Source organism: Ranitomeya variabilis, chromosome 4 (genome assembly GCF_051348905.1).
Source record: "Ranitomeya variabilis isolate aRanVar5 chromosome 4, aRanVar5.hap1, whole genome shotgun sequence".
Taxonomy (NCBI): Eukaryota; Metazoa; Chordata; class Amphibia; order Anura; family Dendrobatidae; genus Ranitomeya; species Ranitomeya variabilis.
Genome location: NC_135235.1, coordinates 443,338,025 through 443,357,119, shown reverse-complemented (window position 1 = coordinate 443,357,119; position 19,095 = coordinate 443,338,025). Strand labels below are relative to the sequence as shown.

Here is a 19,095-nt window from a genome sequence, read left to right as displayed (position 1 = left end):
TTTGGTAAAAAATAGAAGAAAAATGTAGACAACCTTTTATTTCTAAAAATTGGTGTCATTGCCTGTTGTTGTTAAGTCTATGATCTTCACATACACCAAGATCTTTCTCTCCAAATGAATTTTTCAGTTTTTTCTCCTCTTAAGATATATATTATGGTGTTAGCAGATTATTAGATGTTTCTTTTTAACCATAACACAGTGCTACTTTATCATGCTGATTATACTCTAATAATATAATTTTCTTATTAGTCCCTTATGCAGTCTATTTGCAGCCTCTCAAATATTTGTTTACGCTAGATGTTTGGGCTTACAGTGCTATTGTTATTTCGCTATACTAATCTAATAATAGTACTGAAAATGCCATAATTAATACCCTGTCCATTAATTCCTGCATGGTACCCAAAATGTCACAGGGCTACGCCAATGCCAAAGTGCCACAGAGCTAATACAGTAATGTAAGTGCAGCATACTGTGTTTTATAAGACTTGTTGCTATGAACAGTATATTTACAGATTTGAATGTGGCATTAAATACCTGTGAGTATAATGGTCTTTTGAAACTTTGATTTCTATAGGCTTTCCTTTAAAGGGGCCATTGATATCAGGTAGAAATTGGACCACCAGCCACCTAAGCCAAATAATAGACTATAGATAGCAAAGTCTTCAAGAAAGTTTTAAATATAGCAAGCACAGCATTTAATTCAAAGTCAAGTTGTGAAATTGAACATCATAACTAGTTAGCAATTTGTTGTAATTGAAGCAGTAAGCCTGAGTGCCAACACCTGGAAAATTTCTATGCAGAAACTTTTCCAAAAATCTTTTCTTCCATTTTGAACCTGTATTTCATTTTTGCTTTGTATTTAAGAGCCAGGAATTAAAAAAAAAATTATATTTAAAGCGTACAGCTAATGATTCGCTTAAGATATGCACTTCATTATGTAAGTTACATTTTTTGCCCTGTAATTAAAACAGAAGTGCTCTGTGTCTCCTATCAGCTTCATTCACTTCAGGCTGCACACTCAAATCGTATTAATGTAAGGCATACTAAAAAGGAAGAGGATCTGTGACTCAACCTAAATGTGTGATTTTTTAGATTGGTGTAAATGATATTGTTCTCCTGAGTCTGTTGTTGTTTTTCTCTTTTGTTCCTGTACCTCTTCATTCCTAAGAGATGACCTTGTCTATCCTGTATGTAAACATATTCTTTTCAGCCAAATTTGACATGGTCCTCAAGAAAGACAACTTGGAGAGGCACAAGAACAAAAGAAAAACAATACCAGATTCAAAAGAACTGTATAATTTGCACAAGGGAAAAATTTATAATAACAGTGAAAAGTTTGGACAAACCTGTTCATGCAAAGGTTTTCTTTGCTCTTATTGGATTGTTCACATTGTTCATTCAGACCAAAGGTTGCAAAACCACAAAAAATCATATATGCAAACAAGCCATAAAGAAACATGTGTGAAAGAAACCAAAATGTGTGTTAAAACCTTAGTTTCCTCAAAGTACCCTAATTTTATTCAGATGGCAGCTTTACACTCCTTGCATTCTGACAAGCAGCTTCATCAGGTCGTCATCTGGAATGGCTTCAAACTAACAAGTTAGCCTCACCAAAAATTAAATTGTGGAATCACCACCATTCCGAGTGTGTAGAATCATTAGGTACATTTTCCAGAGATAGTGTTGCTGCACAGTTCCACACAATGCTGTGTGCTATTCCACTACTGTGCTAAACCAAAATATGCCAAGAACCACTCAACTAAGAAAAGCGAAAGGATAGTTCATCATTACTTTATGAGATGAAGGACAATCAATCCATAAAATTGCTAATGCTTTGAAGGTATCCTCAAGTGCAATCATGAAAACCATCAATTGCTATGATGAAACTGGCTCTCATGAGGACTACCACATGAAAGGACGACAAAGAATTAACTCTCCTGTTCAGGATAAGTTCATAAGACATGCCAGCATCAAAAACAGCAAATGCGAGAAGCAGGCCTTTATGACTGAATTGCTGCAAATAAGCCACTACTGAGGATCACAAACAAGAAGAGACTTTTTGCGCCAGGCAACACAAGGACTAAACATTAGATTGATGGAAATTTGTACTATGGTTTGATGAGTCAAAATTAGAATTTGTTTGTGCCAACAGTCATTTTTGGGAGGCGCAGATCAGATGGTTTCTACATTTGTGGTGCCCACCGTGAAGCATGGAGGAAGAGGTGTGATGGTGCGGAGGTGCTTTGCTGGTGACAATGTTGATGATTTATGTCAAATTCATGCCACAGTTACACAGTATGGCTACAACAGCATTCTGCAAAAACATATCATCCCATCTTGTTTGCACTTAGTGGGACCATCATTTGTCTTAAAACAGGACAATGAACTAAAACACACCTCTAGACTTTGTAAGGAATAAGTGACCACAATCATTTAACATCAGCCTATTTGAGATGATTTGAGATGAGTTTTACAGCAGAGCGAAGACAAACCAGCCAACAAGTGCTCAGCTCCTCTGGGAACTCCTTCTAGACTGTCGGAAGCCATTCTAGGTGAATACTTGATGAAGCTGCAGGAGAGAATGTCAAGGGTGAGTAAAGCGGTCATCATGGCTTGTTTCATATGTTTCTTTACTCCTTGTTTCCATATCTGTTCCTTCATTGCTTTGCTACCTTCAGTCTGAATCTACAATGCACACATCCCAATAACAACAAGGAAAACCATTGCATGAACAGATCTGACCAATCTTTTCACTGGTATTGTACATAAATCAATGTTGAACAACCATTCAAGGTCAGTAAAGCAGATTTGTTTTACCCCATAACATCTATCTGTGTTCTGCTAACATAGGCAGTCGCTTCTAGATATTGTTAAATGTGTAACGTATAGTTTTACGATACTAAAACCAATGCACTAGTATCTCGTAATTTAATATCCCCTCATTGAACATGGTGAAATCCAATTTAACAAGGGATAAAAAGATAAAATGGTCTTCCTCCCAACAATGTAATTATCAATCAAAGGCCAAAGGTCTATTTACATCATAAAAATGCCATCTATGGTTTACAAGGAAATACAGCTATGACATTCTATGTATCTAAAAGGAGCGGAGAGTTCTGACCTTTGACCTTTCCGAATTCTGCAAGGGATTTATTGAACATATTTGCATTTAAATGAGATGACTTGGGCTTTGTTAATTAAAACAGCTACAGCTGTTCCCGCAGAGTTAACCCTTAATGTTCACCCTTTACTGCGATGGAGCTTTGCCAGGATGGGTTTTGTATGTAGGGTGTCATGAGGTGAAATAGGAGAAACTTAAAATTAAGTTGGAATTAACCTTGCATAAATCCCTTTATAAGTTCATAGTAACTAAGATATGGAAACCCAACGTCATTGGCCAGTTCTGGAAATGCATTACTTAATTAAGAGACGTAGAAAAAGGGGTTTGTAGACTAAGGTTCTTTTTTTCCTTTTTTTCAGATCTGGTCAGTGAAAGATGGACATTTCAAAATCTGCCCAACAAGAAATGGAAGTGCCCCCGATTAGCCAAAGCCAGGAAGTAAAAGCTCCGAACTCAGGTTATGAGGACACATTGTCTCTTCCTCCAGCAGATGACAGAACTATGGGCAATTCAGTGGACCAGGCTGAAATTCCTGCCCAAAATCAGATCCAAGGCAACCATCAAGTTAGCCATCAGGCTCCCTCTGATATCTGGAAGAAAGGAGGCCGCTTGCTGTCTGCACTGCTGGCCATTAATGTTGGTCTGATTGCTTGTGTTCTTGTGAGCAGTGGCACCTTAGAAAAAGTCTCTGTTAAGGACACTGAAGTTCTTGCTTTTTTGGTCATTCTGATGCTGCTCTCCACCTTCTGGATGATATTCCAATTTTATTTCTCATGTCGGAAAAATGCAGTACTCTACAAAGACTCACATGCGGGCCCTGTCTGGTTAAGAGGTAATGTGAGAATAAAATCTAAAAATTATTTACAGTAAATGTATAGGATAGAAAATTCCTTTAAGGTTTTTCAAACTTAGCCTAGTCATCAGTCTATTCTTTAAATATCCTCTAGCAGAACAAACAATGATACTAAGAACCAACTAAAGCATAGTTGATAATAATAACATTAAATGTTACTGCTACATGGTACTTCGTCATATGATGGCATACCTCATACTGCAGCGCTGCATTTTATATGGCATCTCCTCCATTGAAAAAACTAATGCTCCAGGTCAGGGGCGGACATATCATTGGTGCAACCTCTTGCGACCAAGAGTTAAGGAGGCTCATTTCTATCTCCAAAGTAGGTGAAATTTGCATTTTGATAAGCTACAGGACTGTAAAGGGCCCAATAACGTTCATGCAGAGGGGCCCTTTTTGGTCTGTGTCCGCCAGTGCTCTAGGTTGATAACCTGAAGCATATTCCACATTAATTCTTCTGCTTTATCTGGTGAAATTTACCTATATATGATAACAGTGAAAATCTTTTATTACATGGCAGTTACTCCAATTAGTGAAAGGAGCCAAAAATCACAGCCATAGGGATCAGCTCCTATCCTCTCCTATATTCCTTTTATGGCGAACTTATACTAAGGATCCATATAAAAGTCGGTGACAATCCCTTTGAGGACAACCATAGGAATATATTAGTATTCAAGGGATGACTGATTTGGTTAGCAGGGTCCCATGAAAATTAGATTAATATGCTGTGAGAGCTAGCTGCAACTATTTATTTTCTTGCAATAATACTACAGGTAGAATGAAGTATTGCAATATGCATTAAATTCATTGGACTGTCAATGAAATGCATTAACATGTTGGGTCATTCATTTTTACTGCACTCCAGTATGGCTAATTAATAAGGGTCCAGAATTGAGACCCCCCACTTTAGTAACTCTGAATATTTTAAAAATTCAAAAAAAGATATTTAAATCTGCCAACCCCTTTATGCTGGTTTGACTATCACAGAAAGTCATAACATAAAGCTAGAAGATTCCATCATTTTTGGGGGGTTCAAACTCGGAGCACTTTCACCAATCTTTAGAATAAAGGGGACACTGTACTGTTTAACATTTCAGCTTTTTCAACATTTTCCTGTATTCAAACGTCATTCACTCAAAAGGACTCCAAAGACCGATCGTCAAACCAGCATTCAGACAAATACTTGTTCCTAATTATTAGCCTGTAGAAACATGTCGTCGATCACCAGTAAACGAGAAAACCCAGAAAATAAGTGGTTTCCTCATTCATTGGCTCTTCATGCCAGCATAAAATTTATTATTGGCAGCCCATCACTCCATGTACATAGGCAATGTTCTGCTGACACTGTGGGTCCATGTAAATAACTGCTGCACCACTTATGCTGTATGTAGTCAACCGGTGCTCATTAACTAGCCAAAATTGCCCAATGGGCTTTAGGCTATATTCACACATCCTTGTATATTTTTTATATCCATGTAAAATGTACTATTTTTCTCACGTGTCATTTATTCTGATTCCCTTTTGCCTCCATTTGGCATAAGTTTTTTTTCTCTCATTCATTTTTAACAATTGAAGCAGGTATAGTGCCTGAGCTTTTACCTATCTATATAATCTTAGCAATACATAGGTGAAAAATGTTATGACCTGTCCAACCCTGCCTCCTCCCACCCCTAAATTTTTGCACAACTTTCTGGTGTAAAAGCTTTGATAAATCGGCCACAGTGTCTTCTGATTTTGACAAATACCGTTAGACTTTTCTGAGTCTGATCCACAAAGCGGATGGGAATACAGCATGTTCTAAGTCTCGCAGCTGTTTTTAAAATGTATGTATAGATCAATGAAACTCTATGGATCAGTATATGGTCTAATGTGTGAATGTAGCTATAAGGTTTATTTTTAGAACAAGCACTTTAAAATTCAGTGATAACTTTTTGACCCATATGCTCTTAATATATTTAAAAAATAATTTGTAAAATAGTTGACTCCTTTCAACAAACTTAAATTACAAAATTATTTTACTTCCAATTCAATAAAGGTCATTAAGGTCTCTGTGTATTTCCTCCGGCAGGTGGCTTGGTGTTCTTTGGGATCTGCAGCCTGGTTCTTGATGTATTTAAGATTGGATATTATATTAGTTATATTGATTGTGAGTCTCCAATCAAACTCATCCATCCCATGGTGCAGAGCGCATTCATAATCCTTCAGGTAACAGCGCTCCATCTAGATGCAAATGGAATAATGTCTTCCTTGATTTCCCACAAATTCTATTTTAAACTTTAATCATTTTAAATTAAGTAATGAACAGTATTCATCTCTGCTTTTCAGACATATTTTCTCTGGGTCTCCAGCAAACACTGTGTACAGATTCATACCAACATTTCCAGGTGAGTCGATGAATAGATTATACAGTGTTGTTTAGAATTTTTATGAATTTCAAATAATCTTCCCCTTTATTGCCTTGATTGCCTTTTATGAGCTTACCTATGTAACCTGTTAGGGGTTCTTATCTGGTAAATGTAAAGACAAAAGAAAAAATCCAGCTCACCATAGTTGTAGTCCCTGGAGGCTCGGAGCACGGAAACACTGTGTCAAGGCGTGAGGAATGCAGGAAATAGAAAAAAATCCAGCTCAACGAGGTGGTGAAAAAGCAAAGTCTTGGTACTTTATTCACTTCATATCAAAAAATAGAGGATAAAACAACAGCACAATATAATTAAAAACACTATCTACGCGTTTCTGGTGACATAGCACCCTTAGTCATGACTAAGGGTGCTATGTCACCAGAAACGCGTAGATAGTGTTTTTAATTATATTGTGCTGTTGTTTTATCCTCTATTTTTTGATATGAAGTGAATAAAGTACCAAGACTTTGCTTTTTCACCACCTCGTTGAGCTGGATTTTTTTCTAGTTCTTATCTGGTGCCTTGCCCCTGTATCTGGATGCACTTCATGGTACGGTAGTTTCCCTCTTAGGGTATGTGCACACGTCCGGATTTCTTGCAGAAATTTCCTGAAGAAAACCGGAAATTTTCTGCAAGAAATCCTTTTTTTTTTTTTGCGTTTTTTTTCCATTTTTTTCGCGTTTTTTTTAGCATTCTGCAAGCGTAATTAGCTTGCAGAATGCTAAAGTTTTCCAAGCGATCTGTAGCATCGCTTGGAAAACTGACTGACAGGTTGGTCACACTTGTCAAACATACTGTTTGACAAGTGTGACCAACTTTTTACTATAGATGCAGCTTATGCAGCATCTATAGTAAAAGATAGAATGTTTAAAAATAATAAAAAAAATAAAAAAAATGGTTATACTCACCCAGACATCTCCTCAGCGGCATCCGTTCCTCTTCCTATAGCTGCTGTGCGCGCAGGACCTTCCATGACGTCGCGGTCATGTGAGCGGTCACGTGAACGGTCACATGACCGCTCACGACCAATCACAAGACAGTGACGTCATCACAGGTCCTTCACCGCAGACCAGCTATGAGAACCGAAGCGGCAGCATGCAGCGGTGAGGCGGGAAGACATCGAGGGTGAGTATAGGACTATTTTTTATTTTAATTCTTTTATTTTTGACCACTTATATGGTGCCCAGTGCGTGGAGGAGAGTCTCCTCTCCTCCACCCTGGGTACCACCCGCACATAATCTGCTTACTTCCCGCATGGTGTGCACAGCCCCGTGCGGGAAGTAAGCAGATCAATGGACTCCTAGGTGTGCGGAATCCCCGCAATTCCGCATTTTTAATGAACATGTTGCTTTTTTTTCCGCGATGCGATTTTTTCGCGGAAAAAATCGCAACATTTGCACAAAAAATGCGGAATACACTGTAAATAATGGGAGGCATATGTTAGCGTTTTTTTTGCGTTTTTATCACGTTTTTATAGTGAAAAAAACGCGAAAAATCCTGAACGTGTGCACATGGCCTTAGGCTATAAAAACGTGATAAAAACGCGAAAAAAACGCTAACATATGCCTCCCATTATTTACAGTGTATTCCGCATTTTTTGTGCAAATGTTGCGATTTTTTCCGCGAAAAAATCGCATCGCGGAAAAAAAAGCAACATGTTCATTAAAAATGCGGAATTGCGGGGATTCCGCACACCTAGGAGTCCACTGATCTGCTTACTTCCCGCACGGGGCTGTGCACACCATGCGGGAAGTAAGCAGATTATGTGCGGTTGGTACCCAGGGTGGAGGAGAGGAGACTCTCCTCCACGGACTGGGCACCATATAATTGGTCAAAAATAAAAGAATTAAAATAAAAAATAGTCCTATACTCACCCTCGATGTCTTCCCGCCTCACCGCTGCATGCTGCCGCTTCGGTTCTCATAGCTGGTGTGCGGTGAAGGACCTGTGATGACGTCACTGTCTTGTGATTGGTCGTGAGCGGTCATGTGACCGCTCACGTGACCGCTCACATGACCGCGACGTCATGGAAGGTCCTGCGCGCACAGCAGCTATAGGAAGAGGAACGGATGCCGCTGAGGAGATGTCTGGGTGAGTATAACCATTTTTTTAATTATTTTTAAACATTCTATCTTTTACTATAGATGCTGCATAAGCTGCATCTATAGTAAAAGGTTGGTCACACTTGTCAAACAGTATGTTTGACAAGTGTGACCAACCTGTCAGTCAGTTTTCCAAGCGATGCTACAGATCGCTTGGAAAACTTTAGCATTCTGCAAGCTAATTACGCTTGCAGAATGCTAAAAAAAAAACGCGAAAAAAACGGAAAAAAAACGCAAAAAAAAAAAATGCGGATTTCTTGCAGAAAATTTCCGGTTTTCTTCAAGAAATTTCTGCAAGAAATCCGGACGTGTGCACATACCCTAGGGATGGTGGAAGGGTGCAGGTAAATAGATGACAGTTCAATAACTTTGCTCACAATGAAGAAATGAGCTTGATGGTTACAAAGTATTGAAGAAACAGCTTGGTTTCAACCTCTGTAGATATTTTATTATAAACAATGGTGAGCTGTCACTTGCAACACTTTACTGACATAGACTGCTGACACCCTGTTCAGCAGCTCTTCCTCCTTTCTGCCACAGCCCCTGTGTAATTGTCAATGCAGTTTTTCACACAATGTGCTGGTCACAGCCTGTTGCTCAGTTCTCCACAGTCAGGTGTTCTTCCCTCTCCATACACACGCATCAGCCTTCATGATCCATCTAACTCCCCACTTAGACTGATGCTTGCTATCTAACATGTCTTTTTCTGCTGCTAAACAGCTCTCTTCTATCTGTATGCAATTGACTGTACATGTCTGACCTCTACTTGTGGGAAACAGGAATCTTTATGCTCTCTAATAATCAGTGCAGCAAATCAGCAAGCTTTTAAGCTGTGGTTACTTCCTGAGCTATCACAGCCATGCCAAGTATTGGCAAGTTTGTGATTGGCTGGCACACCACGTGACCCGGCCTGTATAAATGTGGCTCTATTCTGCTCTGATTAGAGTAGGGACAGTGTTAGGTTCTTTGTGTGTACTCTGCACCCATCTCTGTGGGAGTATTGTGCCAAAAAGCCTCTGTGTATAATCTGCATGTGTCTCTGTGAAGTACTCTGACAAAAAGCCTTTGTGTGTACACTGCACCCGACTCTGTGGGAGTACTGTGCCAAAAAGCCTCTGTTTGTGCACTCTGCAACTGTCTCTTTTGGAGTATTCTGCCAAACAGCCTGTGTGTATACTCTGCACCTGTCTCTGTGGGAACACTGTGGCAAAAAGCCTGTGTGTGCGTAGTCTGCACCCATCTCTGTGTGAGTACTCTGCCAAAAAGTCTGTGTGTTTACTATGCACATGTCTCTATGTGAGTACTCTGTCAAAAAGCCTTTGTGTGTGTACTCTGCATGAGTCTGTGTGAGTACTCTGCCAAAAAGCCTATGTGTATTTTCCACGCTTCTCTTTGTGAGTACTCTGCCAAAAAGTCTGTGTGCTTACCCTGCACACACCTCTGTGTGAGTACTTTGCCAAAAAGCCTGTGTGCATACTCTGCAAGCATCGCTGTGTGAGTACTCTGCCAAAAAGCCTGTGTATGTATTCTGCATGTGTTTTTATGAGTACTCTTTATCAAAAAGCCTATGTGTATTTTGCATGCATCTCTTTGTGAGTACTCTGCCAAAAAGTCTGTGTGTGTACACTGCGCGCATCTCTGTGTGAGTACTCTGCCAAAAAGTCTCTGTGTGTACTTTGCATGTGTCTCTGTGTAAGTACTCTGCAAAAAAGCCTGTGTGTTTTCTACAGGTGTCTTTGTGTGAGTACTCTGCAAAAAGGCCTGTGTGTACTTTGCACACATCTCTGTGTGAGTACTCTGCCAAAAAGTCTGAGTGTGTACTTTGCACATGTCCCTGTGTGAGTACACTGACAAAAAGCTAGTGTGTGTACTCTGCACATGTCTCCATGTGAGTACTCTGCCAAAAAGCCTCTGTGTGTACTCTGCACCCATCTCTGTGTGAGTACTCTGCACATGTCTTCATGTGAGTACTCTGCCAAAAAGCCTGTGTGTGTGTACTCTGCACGCATTTCTGTGTGACTACTTTGACAAAAAGCCTGTGTGTGCACTCTGCTTGTGTTTCTGTGTGAGTACTGTGCCAACAAGTCTGTGTGTGTACTCTGCACGTGTCTCTGTGTGACACTGACAAAAGGCTTCTATCTTTTCTCTACTGTGCACTTTTTTGAGGTGGAAAAAATGAGGAGAGTATCAAATAGGGGACATGGACATGGCTGTGATGCTGCTGTAGCTGCTGCTAGTTGTGGGGTAGCTGCTGCAGGGCAAGAACATGGTCAGCAGTGGCAATGACACCCCAAGTCATGCAGCAGTCACTTTTTACTTGTGAGATAGCTGTATTTTTCTACAGTATGCAGATCAGCAAGGAGGGCAGAGCTGAGTGAAAGATGATGTGGGGTCATAGACCCCACATGGAGTGAAGGCCATCTGTACAACATGTGCAGTTTGGAGGAGGAGGGGATGGCCATGTTGCCCCAGGTGCACAGAAAAAGAAGGAGCAGGATGCAAAAGCAAAGAACAAAGAAAAAAGATCATGCTATACAAAAACATACATTGTATAGCATGATCATTTTTCTTTGTTCTTTGCATATTCACCCTGCATGCTATAGGTGATCTTGAATCTATGTACCCTGGTCCTTCCATTGTATTAGGGTGCAAAAGCACAGCGGGTGGCCCTAGCCAGTATGTCAGCTGCTACTGCCCACTGCGTTGCTGAGCTCAGCACAGCAAAGCCAGCTCAAAAGAGCTCCCTGGCATGGCATTTCTCCAGGGAATGTGCTGATAACAAGTAATCGGTGGTTTGCACACTGTGCCGTCAGAGCCTGAAGTGAGGCATAAATCTTCTGAACCTCTTCCTCCCGCTACCAATCAACAGGGCCACCACCACAAAGAGAGGATGTGATAGCATCACCACCATCAGCAGTTTCACAGAGCATCTCCACACTGTCCCATGGAAGCGTTCAGCTGTTCATCCCTCAAACACTGCAGAGAAAGAGAAAGTACCTCCCTTCACACCCATGAGCCATGGTCCTTGTAAGGAAAACACATGTAAGAGGAGAGCCGGGGAATATGGATATCCCCCCGCCGTCACCAATCTGTGACGGTGCTTACGCAGTCGTAACTCTCTGGTGCCCCCCTTACCCTCAGGTCATTTGGGGAACTGCACCTAGGATAAGTAGTCGCCGGTGAGGCTGCCCTGTCACGTAATGGTTATCAGAGCACTCTGCAGTGAGGGGGTATATATATATCACCAGTCCCAGGCCGGGAATATATATGTATATATATATATATATATATATATATATATATATATACACTCACCGGCCACTTTATTAGGTACACCTGTCCAACTTCTTGTTAACACTTAATTTCTAATCAGCCAATCACATGGCGGCAACTCAGTGCATTTAGGCATGTAGACATGGTCAAGACAATCTCCTGCAGTTCAAACCGAGCATCAGTATGGGGAAGAAAGGTGATTTGAGTGCCTTTGAACGTGGCATGGTTGTTGGTGCCAGAAGGGCTGGTCTGAGTATTTCAGAAACTGCTGATCTACTGGGATTTTCACGCACAACCATCTCTAGGGTTTACAGAGAATGGTCCGAAAAAGAAAAAAAATCCAGTGAGCGGCAGTTCTGTGGGCGGAAATGCCTTGTTGATGCCAGAGGTCAGAGGAGAATGGGCAGACTGGTTCGAGCTGATAGAAAGGCAACAGTGACTCAAATCGCCACCCGTTACAACCAAGGTAGGCCTAAGAGCATCTCTGAACGCACAGTGCGTCAAACTTTGAGGCAGATGGGCTACAGCAGCAGAAGACCACACCGGGTACCACTCCTTTCAGCTAAGAACAGGAAACGGAGGCTACAATTTGTACAAGCTCATCGAAATTGGACAGTAGAAGATTGGAAAAACGTTGCTTGGTCTGATGAGTCTCGATTTCTGCTGCGACATTCGGATGGTAGGGTCAGAATTTGGCGTAAACAACATGAAAGCATGGATCCATCCTGCCTTGTATGGAGCATCTTTGGGATGTGCAGCCGACAAATCTGCGGCAACTGTGTGATGCCATCATGTCAATATGGACCAAAATCTCTGAGGAATGCTTCCAGCACCTTGCTGAATCTATGCCACGAAGAATTGAGGCAGTTCTGAAGGCAAAAGGGGGTCCAACCCGTTACTAGCATGGTGTACCTAATAAAGTGGCCGGTGAGTGTATATATATATTGTAGCGTTTCACCCGCTACGGGTCTAGGGGACACTCGCTTAGGTGCGGCGGATGACAATCAGGAGACACGTTTCCTTAAAAGTTCACAGGTTTATTGCTCCATAAACCACATTGCAACAGGAACAACAGGTAAACAGTCTTACGTAAGACAGGTGATTCCCCAATGTCCATAGTAGAGCTCCGCTCTCTCATGTCTGTGGGCTCACAGACCGTGCTATGTCCAGCACGTAGGCTCTCCAGCCTAAAGATGGTCTCTGTGTGTTGTTCAGGACGTCTGTCCCCACGTGGAACCGTCCAACACACAGGCCACTCTGCAGTGTCCAGCCAGGACACCTGGAAGTGTGTCCACCCTGACACACACTCACACACTCCCACCATGTGCTACACACACCTCTTTACATAGGTGCAACTGCAGCGCCCCAGAGTCCTGGTCGTTGCAGTACTGTGGCTCCGCCACTATGGGGAGCTACGGTGCGTCTGATGGCACTGAAGGAGTTCATCTGATCAGGTATCACAGACACCAATACATTTCACAGCTGGGCCTCCGGGGGGAGCTAAGGGTGCTATTCATTAGGCCACTCCCCACCATAGTGGGTAAACTGGGGGTCAGGCAGGAAGTTAGATCAGAAAGCTGACTGGATTGGACGAAGCAACACCTGGTGGCAGAGGGTGTTGTGGAGGAAGAGACAGTAGGGTCTCTGTCAGGGGTGGGATCCTGACAGAGGCTTGGCATTGGAAAGAACGTAACGGGTCCGCGCCAGCTCCGGGAAGCGGCGGGGCCCAAGAAAGGACTAAGAAGCGAGATAGATTGTGCTGAGTGAGAAACGAGATCAAGCGATAGGAGAATACCAGTAGGGGTCGTGCTGTAAGACCGGAGCAACACCCTACTGAGGCGCACTACCGGTGGCCGGAACGCCGAGGGAGTATCATAACATTCAGCTTCAAGCAATACTCTAAACAGCGGCAGGACAGTCAGTCTAAGGCGGGCTGTCTCAAACAAATCACCTATGAAGTCTTGGGGGGCACCTTGTGGAGAGGGGCGACTCTAGGGTCCCGGAAGAGCTCCGAGCCTACCCGTCAAACGGGTGCCGTCCCAACCAGAACAACAGGGAGGGACGGAGGATTAGAAGAACATCATTTAATCGAGTTGTGAGGGAACTTAAGAAACAGACACAACGGTTGTGGGGACTTTCCGTAAGCACAGCAGGGGAGGACCGCAACACATAGCGCTAGAAGGAAGGCACCGGTTTCCACCTGTGAAGTGAGCTCTGGAGGTGCCATCGGACCGGCCGGACTTGCGCAGCCGGGTGAACCGTATTCCGGACTGAGGACCCAGAGATCTTCAGTAAAGAGGTAAAGAGACTGCAACCTGGTGTCCTCGTTATTTACTGCACCGCATCACCACTAACATCATCCACACCTGTTATAGAACTGTGCGCCCCACGGCAGGGTCACGGACCGGGGCCTAGCCGCCGTGACAACCCCAGAGCAGAGACTCCGAGGCCCGGTACCGGGTACCCCTCGGCCCTGCGGCGGTGGGGGCGCTACAACTTGGCGTCACGAATAGGATCTACTTAAGCCTGAAGAATCAGGTCATGTGTGCCTTGGAACTGTAATTTGTTGTGCTTGGACTGTACTTTATTGAGAGACTGTGTGCTGTGCCATTTGCCGCCAAAATCCGCTGCCATTACAGCGCGGGAGGAAAAGAGGGGCGTGAAGTAGGCGTGGGCAAGCTGGAGAGCGCGAACAGCAATGGCCGCCCAGTCTAAATATTTCTGTGTCCTGAGGACGTGTCCGTCAACAGCTGAGGTCCGCCTCCTGATCCTGTTTGGAGGGTGGAGACCATGGAGACGGGGCCACCCACGAAAGAGACCGCGGGAAGAGGACATTGGAGAGAAGGCAAAAATGGCGACACCAGGAACCCCGCGTGGGACTGACCCGATCCGGCCTGAGGCTGCGCAACCCGACACAGCCCCAGAAGCACCGACGCTGCGGGGTCTGACCCTTACGGAACCACCGGTGGGCCGACCCCCTTTGCCGCTGTCTGAGGAGTGTGTGGCTGCAGCCGAGGCCCGACAGCTAGCCCGCCGGCTGGAGGCTGATGCCCGCATGCTTACTCGGCTAGGCCAGCCTACGGAGATCCGTTTGTCCCCAGTGTCCCCTGTTCCCTCCCGCCTGGCCGCGGCTGGAGGTACGCTACAGACGCCGGACCTGAAGATCTTGCCGGACGCCGAACATCTACGGCGTCTGATGGCAGCATGGCGGAGCCGGCCCCAGCCTGCAGCGCCGATTGACTTGGTCAGAGCTCCGGAGATCCCGCTGTCCCACTGGGGTGTAGTGGTCTCCTTCAACCCCCGATATGGACGCGGGGTTATCCAAGAAATCGGGGAGCCGCTACAAATTCACGTGGATCGGGAGGAGGTGGAGCCCTGCAGCGGAAGATTTCCCCGCGACCTGGAGCCAGGTGATGCGGTGACTTATACCAGATGGAGGAGGGCTACGGGAGAGGCTGGCTGGATGGCGCGAGGCGTACAGCGATGCATTGCCCTCCAGGCTGCTGCCGGAACACCGGAAGAAGATGATCCCGTGGGGAAAGCAGCAGAGCCCGGCCCCGCGGAACCTCGAGAAGCCCGGCCTCGCCGTGCCCCGGAGGAGCGTGTGCATCTGCCAGCGAGAAGGGCTTCCCGGCGAGGGATTTTATCGCTGCTGGGACCGGAACCGCTTCCTGGCTCACCAGTGCGATCCGTTGGCCTGGTGAGGCCAGATCGGAGACCACCACAGTAAGATTTTACTGTTCTTTCTTACTTGTAAATAGTTACTGTTTTACTGCTTTTATGTTGCTGCTAAAACCCGTTCAGGGTAAACTTTAAAAGGGATCCCTTTGTTGACCCGGGATCCCTATTGTTTTTGGTTATTTTCTATTTTTCTACGTTATTTAAAAAACTGCTGAAATCATGAACAGTGCATGATCCGAACTTCGTGTATATAGTTTGCACCTTATTAAAGGCGCTCCCTACTGGTTTTACTTAAAGAAGGACTCTTTGCGAATATACCGCACTGGAACCTTTGCTGAGTATGGACTGGTAGCTTGAGAAGATACGCTACCTCGCAGAGACTTGGTCCCCTCTTAAAGGGGATATTCATTTGCCGCACTTCAGTAGTAATATTGCTTAAGACAAGTAGCAATAATGTTGATGAGAGAAAAGTGATGATAATGTTTGTACGAGAAAGTTATATGTGTTCAACTGGTTAATTGTGAAGAAATGTTAAGGATGTTATCTGAGAAGAAAAAGGTGAAAGATAGAAGAAGGATGCAGTGGACCCGTAGGGATAGACGTGGTGTCCAGCATGCATGATAGAAAGAAAGAGAGAAAGATAATGAGAAGGCTTAATGTTCAATAGAAAATGTTTTGATAATGCTGATAGATAGTTAGGATAGAAGGTAAACCCTGAGTCCTCATAGGAGTCATGTAGAGATGACTTAGTGCTCTTAAACTGAAAGTAATGTTATGTTCTATACTGTGTATAGTAGTTGAAAAGGCAGTAGGCCCTGGCTGAACGGGGCGGTCCTGTAACAGAAAGGAGAGGCAGTAGGTCTGGTGCCGATAGGACAGGCGGTCCTGCAGATCCCAAAGTAGGAGAATGTAAAAGTTAAATTGCCTTATAATGTGATTATAGGAAGGTCTTTAGTGGATGCAGAGTGTATGTCCTTAAAGGCAACGTTAAATTATTGTTCAACAATTTTGTACTTAGTAGAATACCCGGTTGGGTAAGAGAAGCTAATTATAGCATGTTGCTATGATATTTAACCATGTTTGTAACGTTCAAGTGTCCGTACCTCCCATAAAGGGAAGCCTGTTCAAGTATACTTATTGTTATTGCACGCAACAAAAATTGTATGTCTTTTTGCTAACTTGTATTGTTGTTTTCTTCCCAGTCCCGGAGTACTGTGTTTAACCAGGGGGGAGTGCAGCGCCCCAGAGTCCTGGTCGTTGCAGTACTGTGGCTCCGCCACTATGGGGAGCTACGGTGCGTCTGATGGCACTGAAGGAGTTCATCTGATCAGGTATCACAGACACCAATACATTTCACAGCTGGGCCTCCGGGGGGAGCTAAGGGTGCTATTCATTAGGCCACTCCCCACCATAGTGGGTAAACTGGGGGTCAGGCAGGAAGTTAGATCAGAAAGCTGACTGGATTGGACGAAGCAACACCTGGTGGCAGAGGGTGTTGTGGAGGAAGAGACAGTAGGGTCTCTGTCAGGGGTGGGATCCTGACAGAGGCTTGGCATTGCAAAGAACGTAACGGGTCCGCGCCAGCTCCGGGAAGCGGCGGGGCCCAAGAAAGGACTAAGAAGCGAGATAGATTGTGCTGAGTGAGAAACGAGATCAAGCGATAGGAGAATACCAGTAGGGGTCGTGCTGTAAGACCGGAGCAACACCCTACTGAGGCGCACTACCGGTGGCCGGAACGCCAAGGGAGTATCATAACATTCAGCTTCAAGCAATACTCTAAACAGCGGCAGGACAGTCAGTCTAAGGCGGGCTGTCTCACACAAATCACCTATGAAGTCTTGGGGGGCACCTTGTGGAGAGGGGCGACTCTAGGGTCCCGGAAGAGCTCCGAGCCTACCCGTCAAACGGGTGCCGTCCCAACCAGAACAACAGGGAGGGACGGAGGATTAGAAGAACATCATTTAATCGAGTTGTGAGGGAACTTAAGAAACAGACACAACGGTTGTGGGGACTTTCCGTAAGCACAGCAGGGGAGGACCGCAACACATAGCGCTAGAAGGAAGGCACCGATTTCCACCTGTGAAGTGAGCTCTGGAGGTGCCATCGGACCGGCCGGACTTGCGCAGCCTGGTGAACCGTATTCCGGACTGAGGACCCAGAGATCTTCAGTAAAGAGGTAAAGAGACTGCAACCTGGTGTCCTCGTTATTTACTGCACCGCATCACCACTAACATCATCCACACCTGTTATAGAACTGTGCGCCCCACGGCAGGGTCACGGACTGGGGCCTAGCCGCTGTGACAACCCCAGAGCAGAGACTCCGAGGCCCGGTACCGGGTACCCCTCGGCCCTGCGGCGGTGGGGGCGCTACATAACCACACCCAGGTACCTGTCACATAGCCAGTCAGGTGAGCGTGACATCACCACAGGTCCTTACACACAAAACCATCTTACGTGTTCAGACACGCCTCTTTGGGAGGGTTTGTAGGTGACTGAACCCACCCATCTCTCCAATCACCTGGAAGCCTCCCAACGTAAACAAATCCCTCAGCAGTAGATCTGCTTGAACAAAACATACCCGGGCTTCCATCACAGGGCCCCCCACCTCTGCGATACATACCATCCATCAATCACATGACCAGTCGCTATGCCACATATTCCCCCCCCCTCTGCCTAAAGCCGTGGGGCTTGGCACTTTCTATTACCCGACCAGAGATCCTTCTCTGTCGTCCCTGACAGTCAAACCATCTGTCAAAGTCAGGGCCTGTTACTGAACCCTTTCGTCCGCATTCGTCAACCATTTCCATCACACCCTTTGATAAAGATGACCCCTTGTCATCTCGTCTGCTACAGGGTCTCCCACGTAAGTCACTCAGGGTAGCTACCCTCTTAGCTGTGACATCAGCTGTGGACAGCATCACTAACTGATTAGTTTCTGGGGACCAATTCACCTTACATGCCCCCACAGGCTTCTTGAACTCTTCATGCATAGACTCCCTGGCACAGGCCTCTCTTAGGTCCTCAGGTACGTCTATCATACATCTGAACAAGGAACTCTCCTTCTCTTCAGCTTTCAGAGCCAACTTCCTCTGAACATCACCAGCTTCCAGACGTATCCACCATCTCTTGCATGGCATGACCATTCCTTCCAATGACTTTCTTCTATTAGGCTCTCACACGGCACTCAGCAGCCTATCTCCAAAGCTCCTCTTGCTTTAACCCGGTTTCTACTTCAGGCCCCACTCCATTGGTGGCCTCTTCTTTACTGTACTCCCTTTTCCTTAGAGTCACAGTCACCCTCGTAATCTGTGTCACACCTCATAGAATGGCGAACCCCAAAGTCACACTCTTTCCGGGAGTCAGCTCCACACATTCTATCCATCACACCACTAACAGTCATATTGTGGCACACATTAGGTGACATCATGTCCGTAAGTTGGGACCCTCCACCATTTTCCTTGGTCACGCCTGACTTAGGACTGTCAACTATAGGGGGTGCATTCTCTGCATTAATTTTTATACACATCAATTCCACAGACACTTCACCCTTTTTCCACCAGTCCCACAGTGCTTCCAAATCCTGTCCTATTACCATAGGACACGGCAAGTTCGGGACTACAGCCACCTCATGGTATGTGGAAACATTAGCTGCGACAATGT

The 19,095-nt window shown here is 44.8% G+C and overlaps 1 protein-coding gene and 1 long non-coding RNA gene across 3 annotated transcripts in view; one reads left to right on the top strand and one right to left on the bottom strand.

The window, feature by feature from the left end:
* Positions 1-19,095, top strand: part of OTOP2 (otopetrin 2) — a 95,364-nt gene that overhangs the window by 63,229 nt on the left and 13,040 nt on the right. For both annotated transcript variants that reach the window (XM_077251490.1, XM_077251491.1), the window contains exons 2-4: positions 3,481-3,953; positions 6,046-6,182; positions 6,303-6,361. In XM_077251490.1, the coding sequence (XP_077107605.1) occupies positions 3,497-3,953; positions 6,046-6,182; positions 6,303-6,361 (653 nt within the window). In that variant the 5' untranslated portion in view covers positions 3,481-3,496. The remainder of the gene's footprint in view (positions 1-3,480; positions 3,954-6,045; positions 6,183-6,302; positions 6,362-19,095) is intronic.
* The window catches only part of LOC143765137 (uncharacterized), a 32,529-nt gene continuing 19,497 nt past the window's right edge, over positions 6,064-19,095 (bottom strand). Inside the window, exon 4 of the long non-coding RNA XR_013213326.1 lies at positions 6,064-6,197. This is a non-coding gene — a long non-coding RNA (uncharacterized LOC143765137). The remainder of the gene's footprint in view (positions 6,198-19,095) is intronic.